Consider the following 27,681-nt stretch of genomic DNA (forward strand, 5'->3'; position numbering starts at 1 on the left):
GGCAGGGCTGTAGCCTGTGTGCTGCTTGGGCCACCATGCTCTGGCCTGTTTTCCCAGCAATTCACCAGAGGAGATAATTATAGGGTGGTGAGCAAGGCAGTCTCTGAACAGCAGAAGAAGGTCATGTGATCAGGCCTAACACCCCCCCCCCCCCCAATATCCAGTTGAGCTGAAACAAATATTCCCAATTATCTGAAGTTTCCCAACATGTCAAGACTGGCCACTCAGCTGTTGAAAGTGACGCATGCCTCAGAAGGGGCAGTGCCACCACTTGAGACTTGGTGGCTTCTCTTGATCCATCCGAGTTGGTCAGACTTCAAATAGCCGGGTCTTGTCAATGGCTCCCGTCTCTCAACACACCAATGGAGAGTCCAAGAGCAGTACCCTCCCAGCATCCGTTCCAGGCCATCTGGCAGGAGGTGGCTTTACAAAGTGCAGCCAGAAGAGCGATGCGCAGCACTTGCCCCCTCTCCCAGCAGCCCCTGTCATGCTGTGGCCAGTCTGCTTCCCTCCTTCACTTGGCAGAGCAGGAGCCAGGCCTGACACAACTGTGGGGTGCTTCAGGGGCTGGGCAGTGCAGCCTCTCCAGCTTGGAAGGAGCCCTGGCAGCCTGCAGGCCACCTTTGCAGGAAGTGGCAAACTTCTCTGCCCTGTGGCATCCGCAGCAGGAGAACAACAGGTGTGTGTGTGTTCCCTGGGGTGAGGGCTTCCTTAGCCCTCTTTGGAGCAGTCCTGAGTGACCACCTCCCTTGCCAGTCACAGGCAGCCTGGCTTGACTCTTCAGCGCAAAAACAAAGGTTGCCATGGGCCTGTTTTGCCGCTTCCCTCTCTCAGGGCATTGTTAGATGTAGAGGTTGAGCAATGCACTTGGGACTACTGCCAGCTGGTGGCATGCCCTGGCTGGTGGAGAAGGAGCTGCATCACACAAACACTCCTCCTCGCTCTGGAGTGGGAGAGAGGAGTGATCGGTTGGCACCTTGTGGGAGGTAGGGGAACACTGGTTGGGGTGTCTGCAGATGCAAGAGAGATCCTGGCGTAAGGACAGTTGAGTGCTGTCCCTCCCGCTTCCTGCAAAACACAGATGGGCATCTGCCGGCAGGCAGGCAGGGGTGCGATCAGCTAACTTCACTGTTGCTAGTTCGGAATCCCTCGCAGGACGCAGCTCTGCGCATCCTCAGCAGCTGTCGCCTATCGGATCTCCTGATCAGGCTTTCCGGCTTCCTCATCCTCCGCTGCGTGGCGCGGCCAAGGAGCTGAGAGGACGCCGCGCCCCGCCTGTGTGCCTGTCTCTCCCGCAGCATGGCGGACTACCTGATCAGCGGCGGGACGGGCTACGTGCCCGAGGACGGCCTGACGGCGCAGCAGCTCTTCGCCACCGCCGACGGCCTCACCTACAAGTGAGTGGGGACGGGGTAGGCTACTCACGCGAAGACTCTAGGCCCAGGGACAACCGAGTACGGCATTCGGAGGGGCGGACCGGGTAGCTACCCAGTGTCCCCCAAGCCGCGCCATAGTCGGAATCGTCCACCCCCGCCGCCATACTCGCAGAGGCAGTCATTTGATTCTCATTGTGAAAATTAGCCATTTCTCCCGCTCTCAGCTTTACTTAACCAATGAATAAAAAATCAATTAAAAAAATACATCCATCTGCAGTGCTCCTAAAAAACATTTCAAGCTTCTAATTACCAAACATACCATGTTAACATCAGCTCTAATAAATTAAAAATAAAATACACATTAAACTAAATGGAAACCCATCTAAAATTCGCTCATTAACTTTAGACTTAATTCTATACATATGCATATATAAATAGATTTACTATATCCAACCCATCCTCTCAGATCATCTAACTGTGCCACAACCACTGCAGATAAAGCAGATGCTGGCAATAAAGACACCCTCCTCAATGGTAGCTCCCACTCTGTGGAACTCCCTCCCCCTGGAAATGGAAACAGCTTCATGAAAGTGTCAACTCAGTGTGCAGCAGCAGTGAAGAAGTCCAATTCTATGCTTGGGATCATTAGGAAAGGCATTGGTTGGCAACCTTCAGTCTTGAAAGACTATAGTATAAGCCTTCAGCACCCAGTATTCCCAAGCAGTCTCCCATCCAAGTACTAACCAGGCCTGACTCTGCTTAGCTTCCAAGATAACTATAATACATAATACATGCATAATACTGTAATGCCGTTGTGCAAATCTATGGTAATGCCACACCTGGAGTATTGTATCCAGTTCTGTTCACCACATCTAAAAAGGATATAGTGGAAATGGAAAAGGTGCAGAAGAGAGCGATGAAGATGATTTCTGGGCTGGGGCCCCTTCCTTATGAGGAAAGGCTACAGCTTTTGGGCCTCTTCGGTCTAGAAATGAGGAGCCTGAGGGGGAACATGAGTGAGACATACAAAATTATGCAGGGGAAGGATGAAGTGGATAGAGAGATGCTCTTTACACTCTCACATAGCACCAGAACACATCAAAAGTCAGATAAAAGAAAATATTTATGTACTCAGCATGTAATTAATCTGTGGAATTCCATGCCACAATAAATTGTAATGTCATCTTGCCTAGATGCTTTTAAGAAGGGATTAGACAAATTTCTGGAGGAAAAGTTCATCACAGGTGCAAGATATGTGCAAGCTTCTGGTTTTAGAGGTAGGCTACCTCAGATTACCAGTTGCAGGGGAGGGCACTAGGATGCAGATAGTGTCTTGTCTTGTGTGCTCACTGAGGCAGCTGATTGACCACTGTGAGATACAGGAAGCTGGACTAGATGGGCCTCTGGCCTGATCCAGTGGGGCTCTTCTTAACATGCCCCTCCCTGATCCACCTATAGAGTTTATAGCCTGGGATTGCGGTATCCCACTGGTTCTCCACATTCCACCAAATTTCCATTATGCCTACTGCATCAATATTTTCCCTACCCACTAAACATTCCATTTCTTCCATCTGTGCTAGGAGACTTTTGATATTTGCAAGATATCTTGTAGATAGAGTCCCCCAAGATGAAATGCTTATTTACTCCTTTATTCCCTGCCTTTTGTTGTGCTAGACAGGCTGTCACATCCCATCATGCTGCTAATTCCTACTAAGTCATTACCTTGTTGTTCTCAAATAATCCCATCCTCATTCCTTAGTAGTGAGGAGTCCCAAACCGGATGCCACTTGGCTCCTTTTCGCTCCCCCCCCCCCTGTTCAGTTTGAAAGCTGCTCTGCCACCTTTTTAACATCACATACTGGCAGTCTGGCTCATTTTGTTTCAAGTGGAATCTGTCCTTCTTGTGCAGGCCTGGCTTGTCTCAAAATATTTCCCAATGCCTAAGCATCTAAACCCCTTCTCTCAACACCACCTTCTTATCCTTACATGGAGACCCCTGAGCTCTGCCTTCATAGCTGGCTTCTTCTTAGAATGCTACCTTCAGCATTCTGGCATTGAGCTTCCAACCATAATTTGGCCTCCAGGACCTCCAAGCTATGTTTCCCCACATCCTTGGTGCTGACATGCACTGCAACTGCTATTTCTCCAGTGTTCTCTTCCAGCCTATCTTGATGAGATGTAATGTCTGCAGCCTTTGCACCAGCCAGGCTAGTCACCATCTGGTACACACATCCATCACATAGCCCCCCCCCCCCTCCATGTTCCTGAAAATCAAATCAAGTCCTTATCCCCTTTTCCCCCCTCCCAAGGAGTATCCTTTGTATGACTGAACATGGGCCCCATCATCTGAAGAACATTTCCCCCAGGATATTGTTTCCCTCTTCTCCAGAATGATGTCATCTAGCCCCAAAACTTCCTGCCCTGGCAGCTGAGGAGCTGACCACCTGAGGTTGGGGCAATGTCCCTGGAAGTCTCACAGTGATCCCTCTCTGTATGCCTCTGCTTCTCCAGGTCCACAACATTCAAGGAAGCAGACCCATTCCTGACTCTGGACCTCCTTCCAGCAAGGATATACCCATAACTTATGTCCAAGAGGCATATGGTCATACATATGACATTCAGTGCAAAACATTAGATAGCTCCCACCCTGCTGTTGGCTGCCTACTTTTGTGTGTTGGGTTTCTTAAAACAGATTAAACTGGTTTGCTGCCCCTCTGCTCAAAGGAAGTGAAGACAGTGTTTGGGTCCCTGGCTTCCTCACTCCGCTGCTAACTTGCACTAATACCTAATGTGCTCTGTGTTCCCTTGTCACTTTGTTCCAGGAGACACTGTGTCCCAAGGAGGCCACTCGCAAACCGTGAAGAGGCTCTCTTGCAAGCAGACCTTATCTTTATACTCTTAGCTAGTTCTCTTAGCTTTATACTCTTAGCTAGTGAAAACTGTGAATAAAAGATGGCTGATGGGAACTGCAGAAACCTCTATGGCGGTGTTTCTCAAACTGTGGGTTGGAAGCCACTAGGTGGGTTATGAGCCAATTTCAGTTGGGTCCCCATTCATTTCAAAATTTTATTTTTAATGTATTAGACTTGATGCTACAGTGGTATGTAACTGCATTTGGGGAAATGTTACAGTACTTTTTGTACTTTTGAAAACCTTGTACTTTTAACAAACTACATGATAGTAAATGGAACTTACTCCTGGTAAGTGTGGGTAGGATTGCAGCCTAGGATTGGTAAAAATTTTATTTGTTTTATGATGTCACTTCCAGTTATGACATCACTTCTGGTGGGTCCTGACAGATTCTCCTTCTAAAAAGTGGGCCCCGGTGCTAAATGTGTGAGAACCACTGCTGTATGGGATTAACCAATTGGCAACTCATGAAAAGGTTAGCTAACTAAGTAATTTTACATCAAGTTTGAATCAGTGAACAGGATTGTGGATTTGGTAAAGGGGCAAATATAATGATTTCCAATGAGGTACAATGACTTCAATATTAACTTCGTGGTTCCCAATAACTCTCCTGAACTGAACTTTTCCAATTCACTTCAATGAGCCAATTTTTTTATCTTGCCCTTGGCAGGAGATGGAGAATTGGACCTTATAATATTTCAAATGTGGGAGGGGAAGGAAAAATTGTTTTGTTTCTGGCCCACTGAAGATCACCAGGTTGAAACACAGGCATTCGTAGGAAACAGATTTGCTGTCCTTTAAAAACATTGCTGCCCTTGTTGAGTTCTTCAACTCAAGTTCTTTAAGGTATTCAACATATGGAGCACAAGGACAGAACATGGGGGGATTCTGAATATTTTCTCTTGTTATTCACAGTTTATGAGTTCCTAGGTGAGAACAGTGATGTCACTTCTTGCTTGATGACATCATTCCGATGCTGGCATCACAGTGATGTCACATCCTGCTTGATGTATGTCATTTCCAGCCATGACATTCTTTCCACTTGAATGACATCGCTTCTTATGGGTCCTGTTCTAAAAAGTAGGTCTCAGTACTAAAATGTTTGAGAACTACTGGTCTAAAAGAATTCCCATGTCTTTTGTTGACATCACTCTTTGACTGCAAGTGGCCTCTTCTATGATACTGTCAGCTCTAGAATGCCCAAGCCTGCAGTCTCTTGACCACCAAGCAGATACTTCCAAAGACTCCAAGCACCAACCAGGAGTTTCCACCAACCCCAGTCTCACACAATGAGTGGATGCAGGCAAGGAGCAGACACAATTGACTATGGATGATAGGCACAAGTGCAGTCATTAGTTACGGCTGAAAACCCACCCACCCAGTCTTCATGGGGGGCAGATAAATGGTTTCTGTGGGCTGTGGGCATGGTCTGTGGGCTGTGGTCTATATTTTTGACACCCTGATATAGAAGAACAAGCTTTGCGAAGGGGAAATCAGCATGGCTTTCATAAGGGTTTTTCCTCATAAAGCTTTCATAAGGATTTTAGAATTCTTTGAAAAGGTCAACAGGCACGTGGATGTGGGAGAACCTGTGGATATTATATATCTGGATTTTCAGAAGGTATTTGACATAGTCCCTCACCAAAGGCTGATGAGAAAGCTCCACAGTCAAGGAATAAGAGGGCAGATCCCTTCGTGGATTAGGATCTGGTTGAGGACCAGGAAACTGAGAATGGGTGTCAATGGCAGTTTTCACAATGGAGAGCGGTGAAAAGCAGTGTGCCCCAAGGATCTGTCTTGGGACCAGTGCATTTCAACCTGTTCATAAATGACCTGGAGACAGGGTTATGCAGTGAGGTGGCAAAGTTTGTGGATGACCCAATTTTTTTTCTTTTCTGGATGATGAAGACCCAAAGGGATTGTGAAGAGCTCCAGAAGGATCTCTCCAAATTGGAAGAACAGGCTGCAAAATTGAAGATTCATTTCAGTGTAAGAAAGGGGAAAGTATTGCACATTGGGGCAAAAAAATCAAAACTTTATGTACAGGCTAATAGGTTCTGAGCTTCTGTGACAAATCAGGAGAGAGAACTTTGGAGCACTGTTGGACAGCTCAATGCAGGTGTTGACCCAATGTGTGATAGCGGTGAAGAAGGCTAATTCCATGCTTGGGATCATTGGAAAAGATATTGAGAATAAAATGGCTAATATTATAATGCCATTTTAGAAATCTATGCTAAGGCCACACCTGGAGTATTGTGTACAGTTTTGGTTACCACATCTCAAAAAGGACATTATGGAACTAGAAGAGGTACAGAAGAGAGGGATTAATGGTTTGAGTGGGTTGAGTAGAATGGATAGAGGGATGTTCTTTTCCATTTCATGCAACACCAGAACCAGGGGATTTCCACTAGAATTGAGTAATGGGAGAGTTCAAACATACAGAAGAAAAGCATGTAATTTGTCTAAGGAACTCCTTGCAACAGGGTGATGGCACCTGTCTTAGGTGCCTTGGAAAGAGGATTTGACCCATTTATGAAGTAAAAGTTGAACACAGGTTACAAGTCATGATGGGTACGTGCAACCTCCTGATTTTAGAAGTAGGTTACCTTAGAAGGCCACATGCAAGGGAATGGCACTAGGAGGCAGTTCTCTTGTCATGTGTGTTCCTGAGGCATCTGGTGGGCAATTGTGTGATACAGAACATGAACTAGATGGGTTTTTGGCCTGATCCTGATAACATTATTATGTTTTCAGAGTTCATAGTGAGTAAAATTGTTAAATCCTAGATGTCAAGTGAAATAGAGTAGCTTCCAGGGCCATAAAGCAGGGTACAAAATGTTAAATGTTGTATATAAGCAGAGAAAAGTTTCTTAACCATGTGCCAGGAGAGTTCAGGTGGTGGTAGCTGCTTCAGCTTCCAGGAGGGAATTCAGCATCCCTGAAGTCATAATGGGCATATGCAACCTCCTGGATTCAGAAGTAGTCTGATTTCTGATCACCAGATGCAAGGGGAATGGCAGCAGGATATGGGTATCTTGTTGTTTTCTGTACTCCCTGTGGCATCTGGTAGGCCACTGTGAGATTGGGAGGCTGGACTAGGTAGTCCTTGCCCTGTGTCATGAATCGGTTAAAATCTAGACCCAGTCTGAACCAATTTGGAACAGTTTCCTTGGAGTTGTGAGGAAGAAGGCAATTAGCTGGGTAGAAAAGAATGTGTTACCTCTACTTTAGTGGCCAGGGATGATAGGTAGCCCATCAGAAGGCAGAGCACTCTTCTCATGCAAAGGTGGTCTTTTCAAGAGAAGTTTTGCTTCAGCTGTGTAATTCCAGTATGAGAAGGGTAGGAGCAGCAACTAGCCCCTTCAAGAACTAGCACCCTAGTTGCTAGTTCAGGAGTCATTATCATAAAGGGATAAAAAGGTGACCCCAAGAGGTGTGGTGTGTGGTCAGGCAGGGAGTCTTGGGTGCAGTCCTGCCTGCTGCTCATGTCTGGGCTGTTATTTCCATCACAGGTTCCTGGCTCAGCAGGTAGCCAAACTGTCTTTCAGTGATCCAGGTAAGAGATAGACATGTAGTTAAGTATAGTTAGGAAGCTAGCTTTGTTATTTTAAAGTAATGTATTTCCAAATGTATGTATCTCTTACAAATGAGAATAATCTTATTCTCTTTAATAAGCTAAAATATCTTTTGCAAGTCTGCGCAATTTTTTGTAATAGGAACGGGGGTCAGCAGTCCAGTCTAGCCACTTGATCAAACTACTAAGAAATGTACATTGCAGTCTAGAGCCTCGAGGACTTGGTTCCAAAGTGAGAGGGAGTGTGGCTCCTGTAAGGGCTAGAGCAGTCCTGTAGTGTCCTAGCCTCCCTGAACTGGGGCACTGGCAGAATCAGGATGGTGGCAGTTCTACCAGGACTGGTTTTAAGTTCTATTTGAACAATGTCCTCTGAGCTATTTAGAGTCATTAAGCAGGCCAGAGGCGGCTAAAACCTCTAAAAATGGTTGGGTGCCTGGGAGGGCTCAATCCTTTTTTTTTTTTTTTATCAAACTCTAATCTAGCAGAGCTCTTCTTATTTGCTTCTGTACTTTTGAAGAAACCATGCAGTTTTAATTGAAATACAAATACAGATATAGAGCGTTTAAAGCATGGGCCAGATACACCCTGGGATCTCTTTATTTGACCTTCATGTTATTCCAGCACCACCATCAACTGTTCTCAGCTACTGAGTTGTGCTGAGATGTAACTGCTGAAAGGGCAACCTATATGATACTTAAACTCTCTCATATCTTGAAAATATGATCAAGATTTGCATATTTCCTCTTCTATCATTTGGAGATAATGAGTTCCTAAGAAAAAAAGTGCTTATTTCTGGTCGTTATCTGCATAATGACACCACTTCCTGCTTAATGATATCACTACTGTTGCTCAGCAAGTGCCTGAAATGCTATTTGATCTGCTGTATAAAACAAGTTTGACATTCCTGATTTAAAGAATGATAGTGCTGGAATTCTTAGCAGAGTTGCACACGAAAGAGAATGAAAGAGGTGTTTTGTTTGTGACAAATATATTTATTTTACTTTTAAAAATTAATATGGACAAGGAGCCAAGTATAGGTGTATGCCACTTAACAACAGAGATGCATTCCTGCACTCCTGTCATCAAGTGACACTGATGTTAAACAATGTCATCTGTTTAAAGCCTTCAAAACTGAGGGGAGCTGTGTTCCCCTTACCTCTGGAGGCTTTTCTGAGCCCCATAGAAGCCGCATGCATTCGTACAGGGTCTCTACAAGGCATAGAATGGCCTAAAAGGCTGAAAAATCACTTCCAGTTTCCTTGGGAAACCAGAAGTGACTTTTTTCACCTTACATAAGAAGATAAGAAAACCAGGCTGGATCAGACCAAAAGCCCATCTAGATCAACTCCTGTGTCTCACATCATCAGATGCCCATCAGTGGCCCATCAGATGCCTCAGGGAGCACATGAGACAACAGGACATCTGGCATTCTGAAGTAGTCTACACCTAAAATCAGGTGGTTGCACATACCCACTGAGAGGAGCTTGAGCCACCCCAGCTCCATTTGTAGGTTGCCCACAAAAGCCCCTGGGTTCTTCTGAGCCATCCAAATCCCCCCCTTTGAATATTCATTCGCTAGAATCCACTTAAAAGGTTCTTTACTGTAGTCTAGGTCATTAACTTACACAGCTGCCACCCAATACAGTGGGCACCTCAAGGGCAACTGGAATGTCAGTACATATACAGCCACAGAGAAAACAATAAACCTCACTATTCCTATTCTGCACATACATATTACACTTACATCTTTCTTCCAACAGAGTATTCCAAGAAGCAGAGCTTTCCTTTGGCCTTCGCCAACCCCAGAGGGGACCCAGAGATCAGGCTTGTTGCAACTTTATCTTCCCATCCACCAATCAATATTTTATAATGTTGCTGAGTCATACTCACCCTACTTATCTAATTAACCAATCATATCTTGGGTCTGCTTCCCTCCCCCATCCAATTTGAACCCCTGCACGTACTTCTCTTCCCTGGCACAGTCTCATCTTATGCACCTGTTATCTTCACGCCCTGGTGTTATCCTTCCTATTCCTCAAGACCATCTGGCCCTCTGCGATTCTTTTACTTTCCACTTCAAAGTTAACTCTTCCTCTCCCATCCAAATACTTCACACCTTTCCCCCCTCACTTTGCCTAATCCTGCAGTTCTAACTTCAAAGGTCCTTACTTCCTTTCCCATGCTGTCCTTCTCTGTTTTGTACTCCCCCCAACAAATCATCCTCTATAATTCTTTTAACCCCTACAACTCCCCACACCTCCTTCACACACACACCAGGGCTTGTAATTTGTCCAAGGCCCTTTTAAAGGCATCTAGGTCAGATGCTATCACCACATCCTGTGGCAAGGAGTTCCTCAGACCAACCACAAACTGGGTAAAGAAATATTTTCTTTTGTCTTTCCTAACTCTCCCAACACTCAATTTTAGTAGATGTCTACTGATTCTGGTGTTGTGCGAGAGGGAAAAGAGCAAGAGACCCGCATCCTGGTGCTCTTGCTTGCATCTGACATAGCCTATTTATTAACAGTATTTATATACCGCTTTTCAACTAAAAGTTCACAAAGCGGTTTACAGAGAAAAAATCAAATAACTAATGGCTCCCTATCCCAAAACGGCTCGCAGTCTAAAAAGATGCAAAAAGAACACCAGCAGACAGCCACTAGAAAAGACACTGCTGGGGTGAGGTGGGCCAGTTACTCTCCCCCTGCTAAAAAGAGGAGCACCCACTTGAAAAAGTGCCTGTTACCCAATTAGCAGGGGTAAAATCTGGGTAAGACCAGCCACACGCTGAGTAAAGAAATATTTTCTTTTGTCTGTCCTAACTCTCCCAACACTCAATTTTAGTGGATGTCCCCTGGTTCTGGTGTTATGTGAGAGTGTAAAGAGCATCTCCCTATCCACTCTGTCCATCCCCTGCATAATTTTGTATTTCTCAATCATGTCCCCCCTCAGGCGTCTCTTTTCTAGGCTGAAGAGGCCCAAACGCCATAGCCTTTCCCTAAGGAAGGTGCTCCAGCCCCGTAATCATCTTAGTCGCTCTCTTTTGCACCTTTTCCATTTCCACTATGTCCTTTTTGAGATGTAGCAACCAGAACTGGACACAATACTCCAGGTGTGGCCTTATCCTCGATTTGTACAATGGCATTATAATATTAGCTTTATCTCAATACCTTTTCTAATGATCCCAAGCATAGAATTAGCCTTATTCACTGCCGCCGCAGATTGAGTTGACGTTCTCATTGAGCTGTCCACCACCACCCCAAGATCTCTCTCCTGAGCTGTCGCAGACAGCTCATGACCCTTAGTCCAGTGTTTCTCAATCTGTGGGTCGGAACCCACTAGCTGGGTCACAAACCAATTTTAGGTGGGTCCCCATTCATTTCCAATATTTTATTTTTAATATATGAGAATTGATGCTACTATGGTATGCGACTGCATTTCGGGAAATGTTACAGACTGTACTTTGAATAGATTATTGTGTATATGCTTTTAACAATGATAGTCAGTGGGGCTTACTCCTGTGTAAGTGTGGGTAGGATTGCAGCCTAGGATTGTTAAAAATTTTCCTGCTTGATGATGTCACTTCCGGCCACGACATCACTTCTGGTGGGTCCTGACAGACTGCCATTCTAAAAAGTGGGTCCTGGTACTAAAAGTGTGAGAATCATTGCATCAGCCTATATGTGAAGTTTTGATTTTTTGCCCCAATGTGCATGACTTTACACTTACTGACATTGAGGCGCATCTGCCATTTTGCTGCCCATTCTGCCAGTTGGAGAGATCCTTCTGGAGCTCTTCACTTCTGGTCTTCACCACTTGGAAAAGTTTGGTGTCATCTGCAAACTTGGCCACCTCACTGCTCAGCCCTGTCTCCAGGTCATTTATGAAGAGGTTGAAAAGCACTGGTCCCAGGACAGATCCTTGGGGCACACTGCTTTTCACCTCTCTCCATTGTGAAAATTGCCCATTGACACCCACTCTCTGCTTCCTGATCTTCAACCAGTTCCCAATCCATGAGAGGACCTGCCCTCTAATTTCCTGACTGTGGAGTTTTCTCAGTAGCCTTTGGTGAGGGACCATGTCAAACACCTTCTGAAAGTTCACTTATATAATGTCCCCGGTTTATCCTGCATCCACATGCCTGTTGACCTTTTCAAAGAATTCTAAAAGGTTTGTGAGCCAAGACTTACCCTTACAGAAGCCAGACTGATTCTCCCTCAGCAAGGCATGTTCGTCTTACACCTAAAGCAGCATGCATTCTTTTAAAAGACCATTCTAATACTTTTTTAACCTGCAGCACTGTGGCAAATGTTCAGGAAGGAAGTTGTCAGCCCTCACTGACTTCTCTGGATTAGTTTGTAGATCTTCCTCTTTGCTATTGTTCTCTGGCAGAGCAGACAAGCAGCAGCACAGTTGCTTAGAGAACATGCCAAGGACAAAAGCCTCCAATAAAAGGGATTAGGAGATTAGGCCAAACGATGCAGAAATAGTCATCAGTACTTTGGGCAGTGCCTGTCAAATGGAGAGTTCAGTGGTGGTGCTTCAATCCCTAGGAACAGTGTTTCACAAACTGTGGGTCAGGACTCCTGCAAACCAATTTCAGGTGGTTCCCATCAGGTGGGTCCCATTCAGGTGGGTCTCAAACTGTGGGTCAGGTGGGTCGCAAACCAATTTCAGGTGGGTCCCATTCATTTCAATATTTTATTTTTAATTTATTATACTTGATGCTAGCATGGTACATGACTGCTTTGGGAGTAATGTTACAGACTTGTACTTTTAACAAGCTACTATGTATATTCTTTTAACAATGATAGCAATTGGGACTTATTCCTGGGTAAGTATGGGTAGGATTGCAGCCTAGGACTGTTAAAAATTTTCCTGCTTGATGATCTCACGGTGATGACATCATTTCCGGTGGGTCCTGACAGATTCTCATTCTAAAAAGTGGGTCCCGGTGCTAAATGTGTGAGAACTACTGCCTAGGAAATGAAAAGAACCCAACAGCAGTCGGACAAGGGGATTCAAAAATACTGTATGGCAAGAATACCATATGCCTATTCCCTGATCAGCTGTCAACCTTAAAAAGATTTTGTTGAATGAGGCTATTGGTGAAAAAAATGCTGTTTCTCCACTGAAATGTAATTTGAAAAAGTTTATAACAGCCATTTTCAACCAGTGTGCTGTGACACACTGGTGTGCTGCGGATGGTCTGCAGGTGTGCTGTGGGAGTTTGGGGGGGTGTTCATTTGTTAGTAGGGCCACTGGGGGATGCAAACCCCTGCTGTCAATGTGGTATGCCTTGTCAATTGACAAAAAACTGATGGTGTGCTTTGACAATTGTAGTGCCTTGTCAATGTACCATGAGATGAAAAAGGTTGAAAATTGCTGATTTATAACATACACAAACCCAGATAGTAGAAGAGGTAGCCCTTGGTGCCGGAAATGGTTCCTCCCTCCCCACAGCTTTTGAGATGGTCTACTTAATTCAGTGTAGTCTCTCCAGGACATTTCCTTATGTTACATATTATTTTAATTGGAAGACATGGGAATTGAACCTGATTCTGTCCAAGTGCAAGGCAGCCATCTATACATCCAAGTGGAGATACTGCTGAGCTGCAGACCCTCTCTTTTCTCATATCCTAAATGAAGTGGTTCATAAACTTTTTAGCACCAAGACCCATTTTTAAAAAAGATATTCTATCAGGACTCACTCAGGTTTATGAGACTTGTTTTAAAAAGGAGTTTCACTTTACCAGACACTCAAGCCTCTGTTTTTATCCTTATTACTGTCTTCTGGAGTGTTTGTCAAGCTCCATGTTCATTGGAACAGGAACATTCTGGAACCTTGCATTCCCCTTTGACTGGTCTTCCATAAGAGTCAAGGCACATTTGCCTCTTCATAAGTTAACATGCACATGTGGCTCAGTTACACACATATTTTTGTTACTCCATACTTTTTACTTTGTCAGCTTGGAGGGGCAGATTTTCATGGATAACAAGAGTCTCCTGAATATTATTTTAAACAACAATGCAACATTCTTATTAAGTTTGGAGGGCCAGTTTGGACAATTCCAAGTTTTTGGAGGTTCTGTCTATGAAAAGAATCTTGAGCCTGTGAAGATGGCATAGATTCTGTAGCTAGAAATGGCTGGGCAGATATGGATGAAACTGGTTCTTTGGGTCTAACTGGAGCAGTACACTTATTCAGACAAATGCATCACATGAGAACATAAGAAGAACCCCACTGGATCAGGCCCAAAGGCCCAAATTCCTGTATCTCACAGTGGTCCATCAAGTGCTTCAAGGAACATACAAGACAAGAAACAACCTGCATCCTGGTGCTCTCCCCTACGTCTGGCATTCTGAGGTAGCCTACTTCTAAAATCAGGAGCTTGCACATACTTATCATGACTTGTAACCTGTGATGGACTTTTCCTCCAGAAACTTGTCCAATTCCCTTTTAAAGGCATATATGCCAAATGCCATCACCACATCCTGTGGCAAGGAGTTCCACAGGACCAACCAGACACTGAGTAAAGAAATATTTTCTTTGGTCTGTCCTAACTCTCCCAACACTCAATTTTAGTGGATGTCCCCTGGTTCTGGTGTTGTGTGAGAGGGAAAAGAGCATCTCTATCCACGCTTATCGTTCTCATGCATAATTTTGTATGTTTCAATCATATCCCCCTTCAGGTGCCTGTTTTTTAGACTGAAGAGCCCCAAACACTGTAATCTTTCCTTGTAAAGGGGCTATTCCAGCCCAGTGACCATTTTGGTCATTCTCTTCTGTATTTTTTTCCGTTTCCACTACATCAAATTTTTTGGGGTCTGAGACTACTTTAGCTGCTCTGTTAGATAAGCTATTATTCCAGCAATTGACAGGAGAAGGAAGTCCTTGTTGGTTCTGCTGACCCTCTAGCCACATTCAGTACCACCAACCATGGTATCCTTCTGGAATGCTGCTAAGACTTGCAATGGATTTTTTTTTCTTCTGGTCTGGGGAATTCCTGCTTAGCACCTAGGCTTGCATTCTGCAGTGTTCATTTCTGTCTCCCATGAATTTGTATGTGAGGTTTTAAAATTGGTTTCTATATAATATGCAGATGGCATCAAGCTCTACTTTTTGTGATATACAGGTGGGGCCTTAGTATCTGCAGGAGATCCTTTCTTAGACCCCCTGAAGATCCCAGGAGCCACAATAAGTAAATCTGCAGTTTTCAGCCCCTTAAGCCCTTGAAAACTGGAAGTTGCATTTTTTTTCCAGACTTTTAAATGATTCTAAAGCCCACAGAGGCCTTGGACAGAAAAGTAGCTTCCGTGGGCTTCAGAAAGCCTCTGGAGGGGTCCCAAGCACTGCTCTAATCCTCTTCAGAGGGGTCAGGTGAAGCCAAGTCTGTCTCAAAGCATTGAGCCAGATCAGTGAATGTAAAATCAGTGGATAAAAAGGCTCCACCTGTACTGTCAAAGTTTTGAAAAAGATGTGAACTAGTACTTGGGGGCAGTAAAGAAATGTGTGAGACCAAATAAATGGAGACTTTGGCAAGACAGATATGCTCCTGGTCAGCAAAACCACCAGCAAGAAAATGGGATTTCATGTGGTTCTGGCACTCCCCTAGAAAGCTCAGGCTTGCAATTTTGGATGATCATGAACTTGGCTTTGAGCGTGAATGCTCAAATCTCTTCTGTGGAACATCTTAGCCCATCTTTGGTTGATGCGCCAGCTATGCCTGTTCCTGGGCAGGTTACATCTGACTATGCCTTGGTGATGTCACATATAGATGGCCATAATATACTTCATGTGGGTTGCATTTGGAAAGCATCTGGAAGCTTAATGGTGCAAAGAACAACCTATTTTTTGATGGCATCTCTCTCTCTCTCCCTCCCTCCCTCTCTCTCTCATGGTTAAGAAAGGTGAGGTGCCATTCTAATGGTGATGGTTTGGCTTCCTTATTTCTGTTATGGGTGAAACTAAGAGTTGCTGCTTGTTTGCCTTGAACACTAGGCCAGAGTGTTAGAGGAAGGGTTTGTGGCATGTATATCTGTGTGATTTCTGTTGGACCAAGGAATCTCTCTTGTTCCCTGAGAGTGGAATCCTTGCTTTGTTCTGCTATTCTCTCCCTCAAAAGAGGGCTGCCCAAGGCCTCTTCACATAGCTGTTTCAGAAAGAGCCCCTTATGTTTTCCATGTCTGGGCTGGTATTGATAAGTACTGAATTCTGTGCTGGGGGATTCTCCATTTGGTCCTGCTTGTAGAAAACCCACAGCCACGTAAGGGCTCAAGATGCTTCCTGCAGAATACTTTGTTCAGTAGGTAATTCTGATGGACACACACCCAGTCGTTTTTTATTCTCTCTAACTTCATTGGCTTTGTGCTGTGATCAGATTGAGTACTCCTTATCTAGAATTCCAAAATCCAAAATGCTCCAAAATCTGAATTTTGAACTGAGACCTGTGTGCATTACTCACACAGAAGAGTATGGTGTTAGAATGACCACCCTACATGAGCAGGAATAAGTTCCACTCTAGTTTCTTCATACCAGTAGGAGCACTCACACTTGTACAGGTGCCAGTTTTCCCATGTCATTGCAAAAGGAAAGATACCTCAGAAGCAAGAAAGAGTTCTGCACCTGCACATCACAGCCAAGGGTAGGCAGGCAGACGAGCACATGCCCCTTACCCTGGCTCCCCATTCCCTTTTCGTCTCCTTTGCCAACACATGACTTTGCATGCTCTGACAGGATGAGGTGGGTTAACTCCTGCTCTGCTAAGGAGGGTTAACAACCGAGTGAAGTATGGTGGGCAAGCAATCATCAGGCCAAGCAGTGCGCTGAAGGAAACCTATCAGATTACACCCTCTATAAACTAACCAACTAAGAGGCAGGCCAAGCGACTGACCCACTCCCTCTTTTGTTTACTGCACTCTTTCTTTTCAGGGTCACAACTCTGCAGCCTCCTTCTGCCCCTTTCTCCCTCCTAGCCAAGCCTCCCTCTTACTCTTTCCCAGTATCTAAGGAATACATGCAGTCCTCCTAGCGGCCTCCAAACAGCACAGAGAATTCTCGCCTCCCCCTTGACCTTTGACGAATCTAAAACTCACTCATGCTTCCTGCCCCACATCCTCACCTTGTTGCTCCCCTTGCGCTCCCTCCCTACCTGACTGAGCCCTTCCCCTTCTGTCCTTTTGCAGGCACAGTGACACCTCATGCAATCACAATACTAAATATTCAAAGATTTGAAATCCAAAGCACTGCTGGTCTCAGGCATTTTGGATAAGGTGTACTCATCTTGTAGTAAGATTGTGTCAGGAAACCGGACCCTTTTCTCCTAGTACAACAAAGTCTTCTTCCTATTCTCTGGTAGTGTTTCTCTCTCCTCCCTGCTTTATGTGCTCTGACTCTCTTGTGTCTGTCCGGGACTCTTCCAGGACAAAGAGCAGACTTTCTTTGAGCTGTTCTCCATAAAGAGTATTGTACCTGTTAGTTGTGCTCTTCAAGGAGCCTACAAGGAACATTGTCCTTTCCCAGGCAGGGTCTACTTTGTACTTCCCTTCATGACAAGCAAGGAGCTTTCTTGGCCCTACTTGTAGTCTTGCAGATAAACATTCAGATGGCTGCTGGGGCACAAACTCCTGACACTCCTTGTGTCCACAATAGGTGAACCTGGAGAACCTGCCTGTCAGGTAATGTGGAAGAGGTCCCCCCAACCCACATGAAGAAATACAGGTGTCCCGCCATGGATATGGTATTCATGGTTTCAGTCATCTTCAGTTCAAACCACCCTCACCATCACATATACGACTTATCTGCTTGTGATTGCAACCTTTTTGCGGCTATTCCTGGGTCTCTCTGTCTCTTTTCTGACGGCAAAATAGAGACAGGAAGTGAGGCAGAGAGCTGAAAAAAGTGACAGTAAGCTCTTTGAAGTCTATGATAAGCATCATATTCTTTTCAGCACTCTGCCTCGCTTCCTGTGAGTGCTTTCTACTTCCACTTTACAGTCAGCCAAGAGCCAGAGAGGCCCTAGGAACAGTAACAGAAAGGCTGCAATCCCAAGCAGATAATTCATTTGCACAATGGGGGCGGGAATTTTTGAACCATTTTTGTAGGGTTCCTTTTTATCCATAGGGGAAACATATCCCCTGTGGATACAGAGTGATACCTGTTGTGTGCGTCATTGAGGTGACCTTGAAGAGGTGTAGTTGGACCCAGTTTAGGAACTGGGGGTGGGGGGAGGTCCCTTGCCTATTTCCATGAGTCAGGATCCTGCCATACATAGAGGGTATCACTTCAGCAGTAGTTGCAGAGAGAGGCAAGCTAATGGGCCCTTGTTTCTGTTTCCTCAGTGACTTCCTGATTCTTCCGGGCTTCATTGACTTCACAGCGGATGAGGTGGTGAGTTCGAGTCTGCTGCTGGTCCATGGCATTTGCCTGTGTTGTGGTGTCAGAGGGACTGGTGCAGGCGTGAAGCTGCCTCATGCTGCTTTGCCAGTCTAAGGGAAATTCAGTTCCTAATTCTTCTGCATGAGATCAACTTAGGAGACAGATAAACTCAGGTGATAAGCTGACACTGGATGGGAGTTGGCCCCTGACTAAATGTGGGGTATGTGTGTCCCAAACCTCCTTCCCTTCTGCTACTGTTTAACCACTTTGATTAATTAGCAAATTGCTTCATGTTTCATTTGGCTTCACAACATGGCTTTCCCAGAGGTTGGTGGACTTAATTTGGCAGTTTTAGGTAGAAAAATGAGGCTGAGAATTAGTGACTTTCTGAAGGATGCCCAAAGTATCTCTACCAGAGCTGGGTCTTGTTCCTAGATTCTCTGTACCAAATTCACAGTCCAGCTCATAAGAACATAAGAACAGCCCCACTGGATCAGGCCATAGGCCCATCTAGTCCCACTTCCTGTATCTCACAGTGGCCCACCAAATGCCCCAGGCAGCACACCAGATAACGAGACCTCATCCTGGTGCCCTCCCTTGCATCTGGCATTCTGACATAGCCCATTTCTAAAATCAGGAGGTTGCGCATAAACATCATGGCTTGTACCCCGTAATGAATTTTTCCTCCAGAAACTTGTCCAATCCCCTTTTAAAGGCGTCCAGGCCAGACGCCATCACCACATCCTGTGGCAAGGAGTTCCACAGACCAACCACATGCTGAGTAAAGAACTACAGTGGTGCCTTGCAAGACGAAATTAATTCGTTCCGCAAGTCGTTTCGTATTGCCAAAATTTCGTCTTGCGAAGCGCGGTTTCCCATAGGAATGCATTGAAATTTTATTAATGCGTTCCTATGGGCAAAAAAAGTCAGAACAAAGTCAAATTTGGTTTACAAAGTGTATATTAAGTGCTCTTTAAAGGCATACATACTGTACAGAGGATTTCAAAAATTTCAAGCACAAAACTTCAACTTTATAATTTTAAAAATTTGTCTTGCAAAGCACGGCCATAGAAAAAATTTGTCTTGTGAAGCACAGCATAGAAAAATTCGTCTTGCGAGTCACCAGAAAAAATCGCAAAAACGGTTTCGTCTTGCGAGTTTTTCAGTGTGCGAGGCATTCGTCTTGCGAGGCACCACTGTATTTTCTTTTGTCTATTTGTTTTGTCTATTTGTTTTATTCTAACTCTCCCAACACTTAATTTTTGTGGATGTCCCCTGGTTCTGGTGTTATGTGAGAGTGTAAAGAGCATCTCCCTATCCACTCTGTCCATCCCCTGCATAATTTTGTATGTCTCAATCATGTCCCCCCTCAGGCGTCTCTTTTCTAGGCTGAAGACGCCTAAACGCCGTAGCCTTTCCTCATAAGGAAGGTGCCCCCGCCCCGTAATCATCTTAGTTGCTCTCTTTTGCACCTTTTCCATTTCCACTATGTCTTTTTTGAAATGCGGCGACTAGAACTGGACACAATACTCCAGGTGTGGCCTTACCATAGATTTGTACAACGGCATTATAATTTTAGCCGTTTTGTTCTGAATACCTTTCCTAATGATCCCAAGCATAGAATTGACCTTCTTCACTGCCGCCGCACATTTGGTCAACATTTTCATCAACCTGTCCACCACCACCCCAAGATCTCTCTCCTGATCTGTCACAGACAGCTCAGAACCCATCAGCCTATATCTAAAGTTTTGATTTTTTGCCCCAATGTGCATGACCTTACACTTACTGACATTGAAGCGCATCTGCCATTTTGTTGCCCATTCTGCCAGTCTGGAGAGATCCTTCTGGAGCTCCTCACAATCACTTCTGGTCTTCACCACTCGGAAAAGTTTGGTGTCGTCTGCAAACTTTGCAACCTCATTGCTCAACCCTGTCTCCAGCTCCTTTAAACATGGGCTTCCAGCTTGTCTCAGTCCCTTCCCTTTTCTGCTAAACATGTGTCTAGGTCAGTGGTTCCCAAACGTTTTAGTACCAGGACCAACTTTTAAAACAACACTCTGTCGGGACCCACCTAGCTTTATGAGACAAAATAAACAACAAATTGTTTCACTTTAACAGCTGCTCAAGCCCCTGTTTCTATTATTTTTACTATGGTGGAGGGAGGCACTTTCTGGAGCATTTGTTGAGCTCCATATTCATCAGATCAGGACTATTCTAGTGGTGTTTGCCTTTGCCTGAGCTGAGGTGCAGTTGCCTTCTTGTGAGTAAATATGCATATGTGGCTCAGTTTTGCTTTCCATAGGATTCAATATATTTTCCTTGTTAGCTTGGAGGGGCAGACTTCCTTCTTGAGAGTTTTTGGGGGCTTGCGTTCATTGAATCAGGACCATTCTGGTGGCATTGCGTTTCTCTCGACCTGCCCTTAAAAATGGGCCAGGCATATTCACCTACTTATAATTAAATGCACACGTGCTTCTTGTTTAAATTTCCATAGGTCTCAATATATTTTCCTTTCAACTATCAGTTTCACAATCCACCAAAACTTGTGTCATGACTCCACTGGTGAATTGCAACCCATAGTTTGGGAACCACTGGTCTAGGTCACAGCTTGGGGTGAAAACTATTATTTTAAATTGGATGTTATACTCATCAGGATTTGACTTGCTATAAAAAGTCTAGAATTTCAAAGATTTAGAAGGAATCAAATAAATTTTAATAAATAGAAAACTGTGTGGAAAATTTGGTCCTATCGGAATAACTAAGGAAGAGCTGATTAGGCCGGAGTGGCTTCTTGGTTAATTTGCCAGGTAAGCTAGTGAAGCTGAGGCCAGGAAAGGGACAGCAATAACTATAGGTGTCGAGGAGACAGTTTCTCCTTATCAGTTCATAATGCGACTTCAAGGACGGAATGCGACTTCAAGAACTTCAAGGACTTATGTTCTTATGTTATGTTTTTATGACGGGTAGAGAACCCAGTGGCCTGCAGATTCTATCTGGATTATGCTCCAACCCTGACAAAAGGTGATTGAGAGAGGGGAGAGGATCAGAACCACTGCAGCTGGATTGGACAGGTGCTTTTAATGAGGCTTCCTTCACAGTTCTAGCTGGTAGCTTCTCTTTGAGCAAGGAGTCTCTCTTTTGAAACTCAGGCAAGTTGGAGAGATTTTATGGTTCTACCATATGTTCTCTATTGGGTCTTGGTTGCATCATTGTGCTCCAGGTCAGTCTTCCTAGCTCCAAGGAAAAGCTAAATGCCAGTATGCTTTCCTTTTACATTTTTTGCAGTGATTCTTTGAGATGTGCAGTTCACTAATTGCTAATCATGTCCTGTCTGAAGGGAAAGTTGAGATTCTGCCATACTCTGTTCTATGCAGTGTACTTGCAGTTTGCATGGGTCTACCAGCTACCCATTCTTCTTCCCCTACGTATGCCCATATCCCATTTTTTGCAGCTCAGTAATGAATACATTTCTGAGGTGAGGGTTCCAAGTGATCTTATTATTATGGTGATATTTTTTGTTTGGCACTGTGGGACAGTGACATTCAGAGCTGAGAGCTATGCTCTCTCTTCTTCTCTGCAGGACTTGACTTCGGCACTGACCCGCAAAATCACACTGAAGACACCTCTAATTTCTTCCCCTATGAACACAATTACAGAATCAGACATGGCCATTGCAATGGCGGTAAGTGGTTGCAACAAGAAAGTGAAGGAGGGATGAAACTATAGGCATGGCCATTTTTTACTTTCTCATTCATGTCTCTTCCCCCACTCCATTCCCACTGAATGAGAGTCCCAAGAAGGTCTCTGCTGAAAACCAACAGTGCACCTAGTGCCCAAAGAGTTTGGGGGAGGGGGCTTTGTCTTCCAGAGATGGAAATTTCCTACCTCAAAACTCAGAGGAGAATGGGCCTCAAGCATTGAGTCATGTCCAAGTGGGGCAAGAAGAATTCCCTGCCTTCTCCTGCCAAGTGGCAGAACTAGCACAAGAGATTGGATGGTAGGAACCTATGCCAAAGATGCTGTTTTTCCCCTCTTTTGGGCTGACGTTGAAAGGATCTCGCTTATGGTCAAGGGTGATCAGTTGTAATATTTGGGACTGAAGGACTTTTCTGCTGGATCATATTTCCTAATGTTCATGAGATAAATTTTGTGTTGGGGATAGCATGTGGCTTCAATTCTCTTGCAAAAGCTGCTTTCATCTTTCTGTTCTCTGCCTGTGGCACTCAAACCACAAGTGTGCATGTGTGAGTGAGTAAATATGTGTGTGTGAACTACTGGTCTTACAGCATATAGCTGGGCAGAATGACTTGGTTCCCCTCTGCTTCTTTTTGCTTCTGTGGCTTTGGAACTTCCCTCTCAATCTCCTAACCATCTCTCTGCCCAGCAGCTTATGGGTGGCATTGGGATCATCCACCACAACTGCACCCCAGAATTTCAGGCCAACCAGGTCCATAAGGTGAAGGTGAGTCTTTTGTGGCAACTTGAGCTGATGGTGTATTGTACTCATTTCCATGTATCATAATATATTTATCCTTGCTAACTGGGCAAAGAGGCACTTCATGTGTTGCTATTCTTATATTTAGCAGGGGGGAAGTAACTGTCCCTCTTCATCCCAGCACAGTGTCTTTTCTAGTGGTTTTTTGCTGGTGTCTCTTCTGCATCTTTTGGATTGTTTGTGGGGGAAGGTGCTTGTGAAATGAGAAGGGGCTAGGGGACAGTGGCAGGGAGATCTTTGGGTGTCAGTTTTGTTGGGAACAGAGTAGTGCCTTGTTAAAAAAAAAAAAGGCTGCTTGCTCAGTATGGGGCACACTTTTTATTTAATTAATTGATTTGATTTTGTGGTGGGGAGGGGCCACAAAATCTTCATTGGCACCGGGTAGTAGATACCTTAGCTACACCACTGCTTGTTAGGCCCTCAGTGGGCTGAAAATCATCACTTCCTGTTTCTCTGGGAAATTAGAGGAAAAATCCATTACGGGTTACAAGCTGTGATGTGTATGTGCAACCTCCTGATTTTAGAAATGGGCTATGTCAGAATGCCAGATGCAAGGGAGGGCACCAGGATGAGGTCTCTTGTTATCTGGTGTGCTCCCTGGGGCATTTGGTGGGCCGCTGTGAGATACAGGAAGCTGGACTAGATGGGCCTCTGGCCTGATCCAGTGGGGCTGTTCTTATGTTCTTAAACTACAATTCCCAGGAGGCCTTGCAGGTCTCTTGTTATCTGGTGTGCTCCCTGGGGCATTTGGTGGGCCGCTGTGAGATACAGGAAGCTGGACTAGATGGGCCTATGGCCTGATCCAGTGGGGCTGTTCTTATGGAAATGACATTTTTATCACATTAGAAAGCCTTCTGAGAGCATAAAAATGTCACTTCCAGTTTTCCTGAGAAACCATAAGTGATGTTTTTTGGCCCTCTGAGGACCTTAAAGACCTTCAGAAGATCAGGGAGGCTGCAGACAGCCTCTCTGACCCTCTGAAGTCTTTTGGAAGGGAGGCAGATGACTGGACCAATCGGGGGGCAACGGTCTAACCAGTGTTAGATGCCAGATAGATGCCAGCAGAGAGTATGATAAAAATCCTGGTACAGCATTCTAGACCTTGGCCAGGGGCTCCTATAATTGTCATCATGCATATTTGGAGCTCTTAGAAAATTTGGAGCTCTTGAGAATGCACCTGAATGGGGACATGATTGAGACATACAAAATTATTCAGGGGATGGATAGAGGGATGTTCTTTTCCCTCTCACATAACACCAGAACTAGGGAACATTCACTAAAATTGAATGTTGGGAGCATTAGAACAATCAAAAGAGAATATTTCTTTACCCAGTGTGTAATTAGTCTGTGGAATGCTTTACCACAGGATATGGTGGTGGCATCTGAAGGCCTAAATTCCATTAAAAGAGATTGTACAGATTTCTGGAAGAAAGTCCATTACCAGTTACAGGTCATGATGCAACTTTCTCGTTTTGGAAGTAGACTTTCTCAGAATGCCAGATGCAAGGGAGTGACACCAAGATGCAGGTATCTTGTGGATTTGTGTGTCTTACACTGCAGGGCCACTGTAAGAGACAGGAAGGTGGACTAGATGGGCCCTTGGCCTGATCCAGCAGGGCTTTTCTTATGCTCTTATTCTACCTATAAGGGTAGTTTTTTCTGATAAAGTTGAGAGTGGGCCCAAGGCAGGGGAAAGATTTCTGTCATATAGCTGAAATGATATGCTTTGTCTTAAATTAGAACTCTTTGATCTTTTCTTCCAACTTTCTCCTGCTACAGAAATTTGAGCAGGGCTTCATCACAGACCCCTTGGTGTTTAGCCCAACCCACACAGTGGGCGATGTATTTGAGGCCAAGATCCGGCATGGCTTCTCAGGTGTCCCAGTCACAGAAACAGGGAAGATGGGCAGCAAGCTGATGGGCATTGTGACCTCCAGAGACATTGACTTCCTTTCTGAGAAGGACTACAGCGTCCCCCTCAGTGAGGTATGGCAGGATAGGAATGTGAATTTTACTTGTTTGTAGGGTACCATTTTCTTTTCAAAATTCCCTTTTCGTAAACTGGAATAGAATGTCTAGACTGCCACTAAACAGAACTAGTCTCAAGCCTCGGGTGGACCTTGCCAATAATGACATTTTGGGGGCACTGTTTGCTGATCTGTTCAGGGGGTGTGGTGGGTCCCACTGCTGTTGTCCATATTGCTTCCACATTAGAATGACAGCTGTCATGCAGCAAAGATTCATTGAGTTTGGAGGATCTCTGGGATCCCCAAGTGCCTAGTTATAACTTCCTGCTGAGTGTCTGCAATTTATCAGGAACAGGCAAAATGAGAAGAGAGATCTGCATGGGAGGGAGAGTTCACTTTACACCTATCTGTTACATTTCTCTTTCTCTCCTCTCTTCCACAGGTAATGACAAAGCGCAATGATTTGGTTGTGGCTCCAGCTGGCGTCACCTTAAAAGAGGCAAACCAGATTCTGCAGCAGAGTGAAAAAGGTACTGGAAGCGAGAAGGTCCATCTGGTCCTCAATAGATGTATTGAGGGCCAGGCTTTCTTTCCCCCCTCCCCTCAATAATTTCTCTAAGGAAGACTGGAAAATACCCCCATATCCTAGAACAGCAGTGCCCAAACCCCAGCCCTGGGGCCACTTGCAACCCTCGAGGACTCCCAATGCAACCCTCAGGGAGCCCCTACTCTCCAGTGAGCCTCTGGCCCTCCAGTGATTTGCTGGAGCCCACACTGGCCCAACGCAACTGCTCTCAGTGTGCGGGTGACTGTTTGACCTCTTGCATGAGCTGTGGGATGAGGGCTTTCTCCACTGCTTGCTGTTTCACATCTGTGATGCAGTAACGGCAGCAAAGGAAAGACCAGCCTTACTTTGTGCAAGGCCTTTTATAGGCCTTGAGCTATTGCAGGAGTGTCCAAACATTTTGGCAGGAGGGCCACATCATCTCTCTGACACTGTGTTGGGGGCCGGGAAAAAATAATTAATTTACATTTAAAATTTGAATAAATTTACATAAATGAATATATTAGAGATGGAACTTATATGAATGAATGAAGGTCTTGCAGCTCAAGCCCTATAAAAGGCCTATAAAAGGCCTATAAAAGGCCTTGCACAAAGCAAGGCCTGCCTTTCCTTCACTGCCACTACTGCATCACAGACGTGAAACAGCAAGTAGTGGAGGGAGCCCTCGTCCCACAGCTCAGGTGAGAGGTCGAACAGTCATCCTCACACTGAGAGTAGTTGCATTGGGCCAGCATGGGCTCCAACAAGTCTCTGGAGGGCCAGAGGCTCATTGGAGACTGGGGACTCCCAGTTGGCCAGATTGGGTGCCCCCGAGGGCCGCAAGTGGCCCCTGGGCCAGGGTTTGGGCACCCCTGAGCTATTGCAAGACCTTCATTCATTCATAGAAGTTCATCTTTAATATATACATTTATGTAAACGTATGTAAATTTATTCAAAGTTTAAATGTAAATTAATATTTTTTTCCCTGGCACCCGACACAGTGTCTGAGAGATGATGTGACCCTCCTGCCAAAAACTTTGGGCACCCCTGTCCTAGAATGTGGAGTGCTGCTTCTTGTTAGGGCTGGCTGTTCTGGTCTTGACGAACTGTATCATGGCTTGTCATTGTCAGAACAAGCAGGCATTGCATGTCTGTCTTTACTTTTACTGCCTCCATCCCAATTTGTGATGATTCATACATCTCCATTGGGTCAGGGCTCTGTGCCTTGTATGAGCTGAACAAAGGGGCTTTAGCATCTAGTGTATCTACCTCTACATACAGGGGTGTTACCCATTTTTCTGTTAGTGGAAGAGACCCCTTCTCCTCTCTAATAGTTGGCCTGTGGTAGCTAATAGCATGCAAAGCAGCCCATCATCTCACCACCTCTCTCCGGTCCTCCAGGGAAGCTTCCTATTGTGAATGACGTGGATGAATTGGTAGCCATTATCGCCCGCACAGACCTGAAGAAGAACCGTGACTACCCACTAGCCTCCAAGGACATTCACAAGCAGTTGCTCTGTGGTGCAGCGATCGGCACCCGTGAAGATGACAAGTACCGGCTTGACCTTCTCATGCAAGCAGGCACGGATGTAGTTGTGCTGGTGGGTACTGCCACCTCTTTCCTGCTCCACTGTAGAGTTTTGGAAGATGCTGGATGGTCCTGCTTGCTCTGTTATAGGGTAGAAAGGGTTGGCATTCCAGGCTAGAATCCTGAGGGGCCCTCACAGTCCCCTCTTGTGGCCAGCCTAGAATCCACAGGTGGCTCTGTTGCTGTCTCCTCTCCACAGGCAACCAGTACTGGAAGCTTGAAGAGATTATCCCAGTCCTGTGAACAGCAGCATGCAGCCAAGAGAAGTGGAGTGCAGCAGACTGCACATATGAAACAGTTCAAACGTACAGATGGTGCCTTGTTACCTGCAGGGGTTCTGTTCCCAGAACCTGCGCGAATGCTGAAAACCGCAGATAATGAAATCCGCAGTTCAAGGAACCGTTAACCCTCTGAAGACAACACACGGCCTCCACAGCTTTTCAACTAAAAGTTCACAAAGTGGTTTACAGAGAAAAATCAAATAACGAATGGCTCCCTGTCCCAAAAGGGCTCACAGTCTAAAAAGATGCAAATGAATACCAGCAGACAGCCACTAGAACAGACAGTGCTGGGGTGAGGCCACTTCTTATAAGGCCGCTTCTGGTTTTCCTGTAAAACCAAAAGTGACCTTTGCCCTTGGAGGCTTTGGGTTGAGACATGTCTGGCTCAGAGTGGGTCAGGGAACCTGCACTGAGCCAAATCTGCAGGTGGAAAATCCGTGGATAAGAATGCTCAACCTGAATTTTGTTTCTGCCATTTTTATTATATGATATGAAAAACTATATTATATTATAATTTTTATTCTATTTTATGTTGTAACAATGTTCTGGTTGTGTGTTTTTATAGCCA

At 45.1% G+C, this 27,681-nt stretch overlaps 1 protein-coding gene across 10 annotated transcripts in view; it reads left to right on the forward strand.

The window, feature by feature from the left end:
- The first annotated feature begins 968 nt into the window (after positions 1-968).
- Positions 969-27,681, forward strand: part of IMPDH1 (inosine monophosphate dehydrogenase 1) — a 50,703-nt gene continuing 23,990 nt past the window's right edge. For 5 of the 10 annotated variants that reach the window (XM_066633354.1, XM_066633355.1, XM_066633351.1 and 2 more), the window contains exons 1-7: positions 970-1,397; positions 18,202-18,250; positions 21,819-21,920; positions 22,623-22,700; positions 24,513-24,719; positions 25,143-25,230; positions 26,646-26,845. In XM_066633354.1, the coding sequence (XP_066489451.1) occupies positions 1,300-1,397; positions 18,202-18,250; positions 21,819-21,920; positions 22,623-22,700; positions 24,513-24,719; positions 25,143-25,230; positions 26,646-26,845 (822 nt within the window). In that variant the 5' untranslated portion in view covers positions 970-1,299. The other 5 variants (XM_066633353.1, XM_066633360.1, XM_066633352.1 and 2 more) reach the window with 4 other exon arrangements.

The sequence above is a fragment of the Tiliqua scincoides genome, chromosome 7 (genome assembly GCF_035046505.1).
Source record: "Tiliqua scincoides isolate rTilSci1 chromosome 7, rTilSci1.hap2, whole genome shotgun sequence".
NCBI classification, from domain to species: Eukaryota; Metazoa; Chordata; class Lepidosauria; order Squamata; family Scincidae; genus Tiliqua; species Tiliqua scincoides.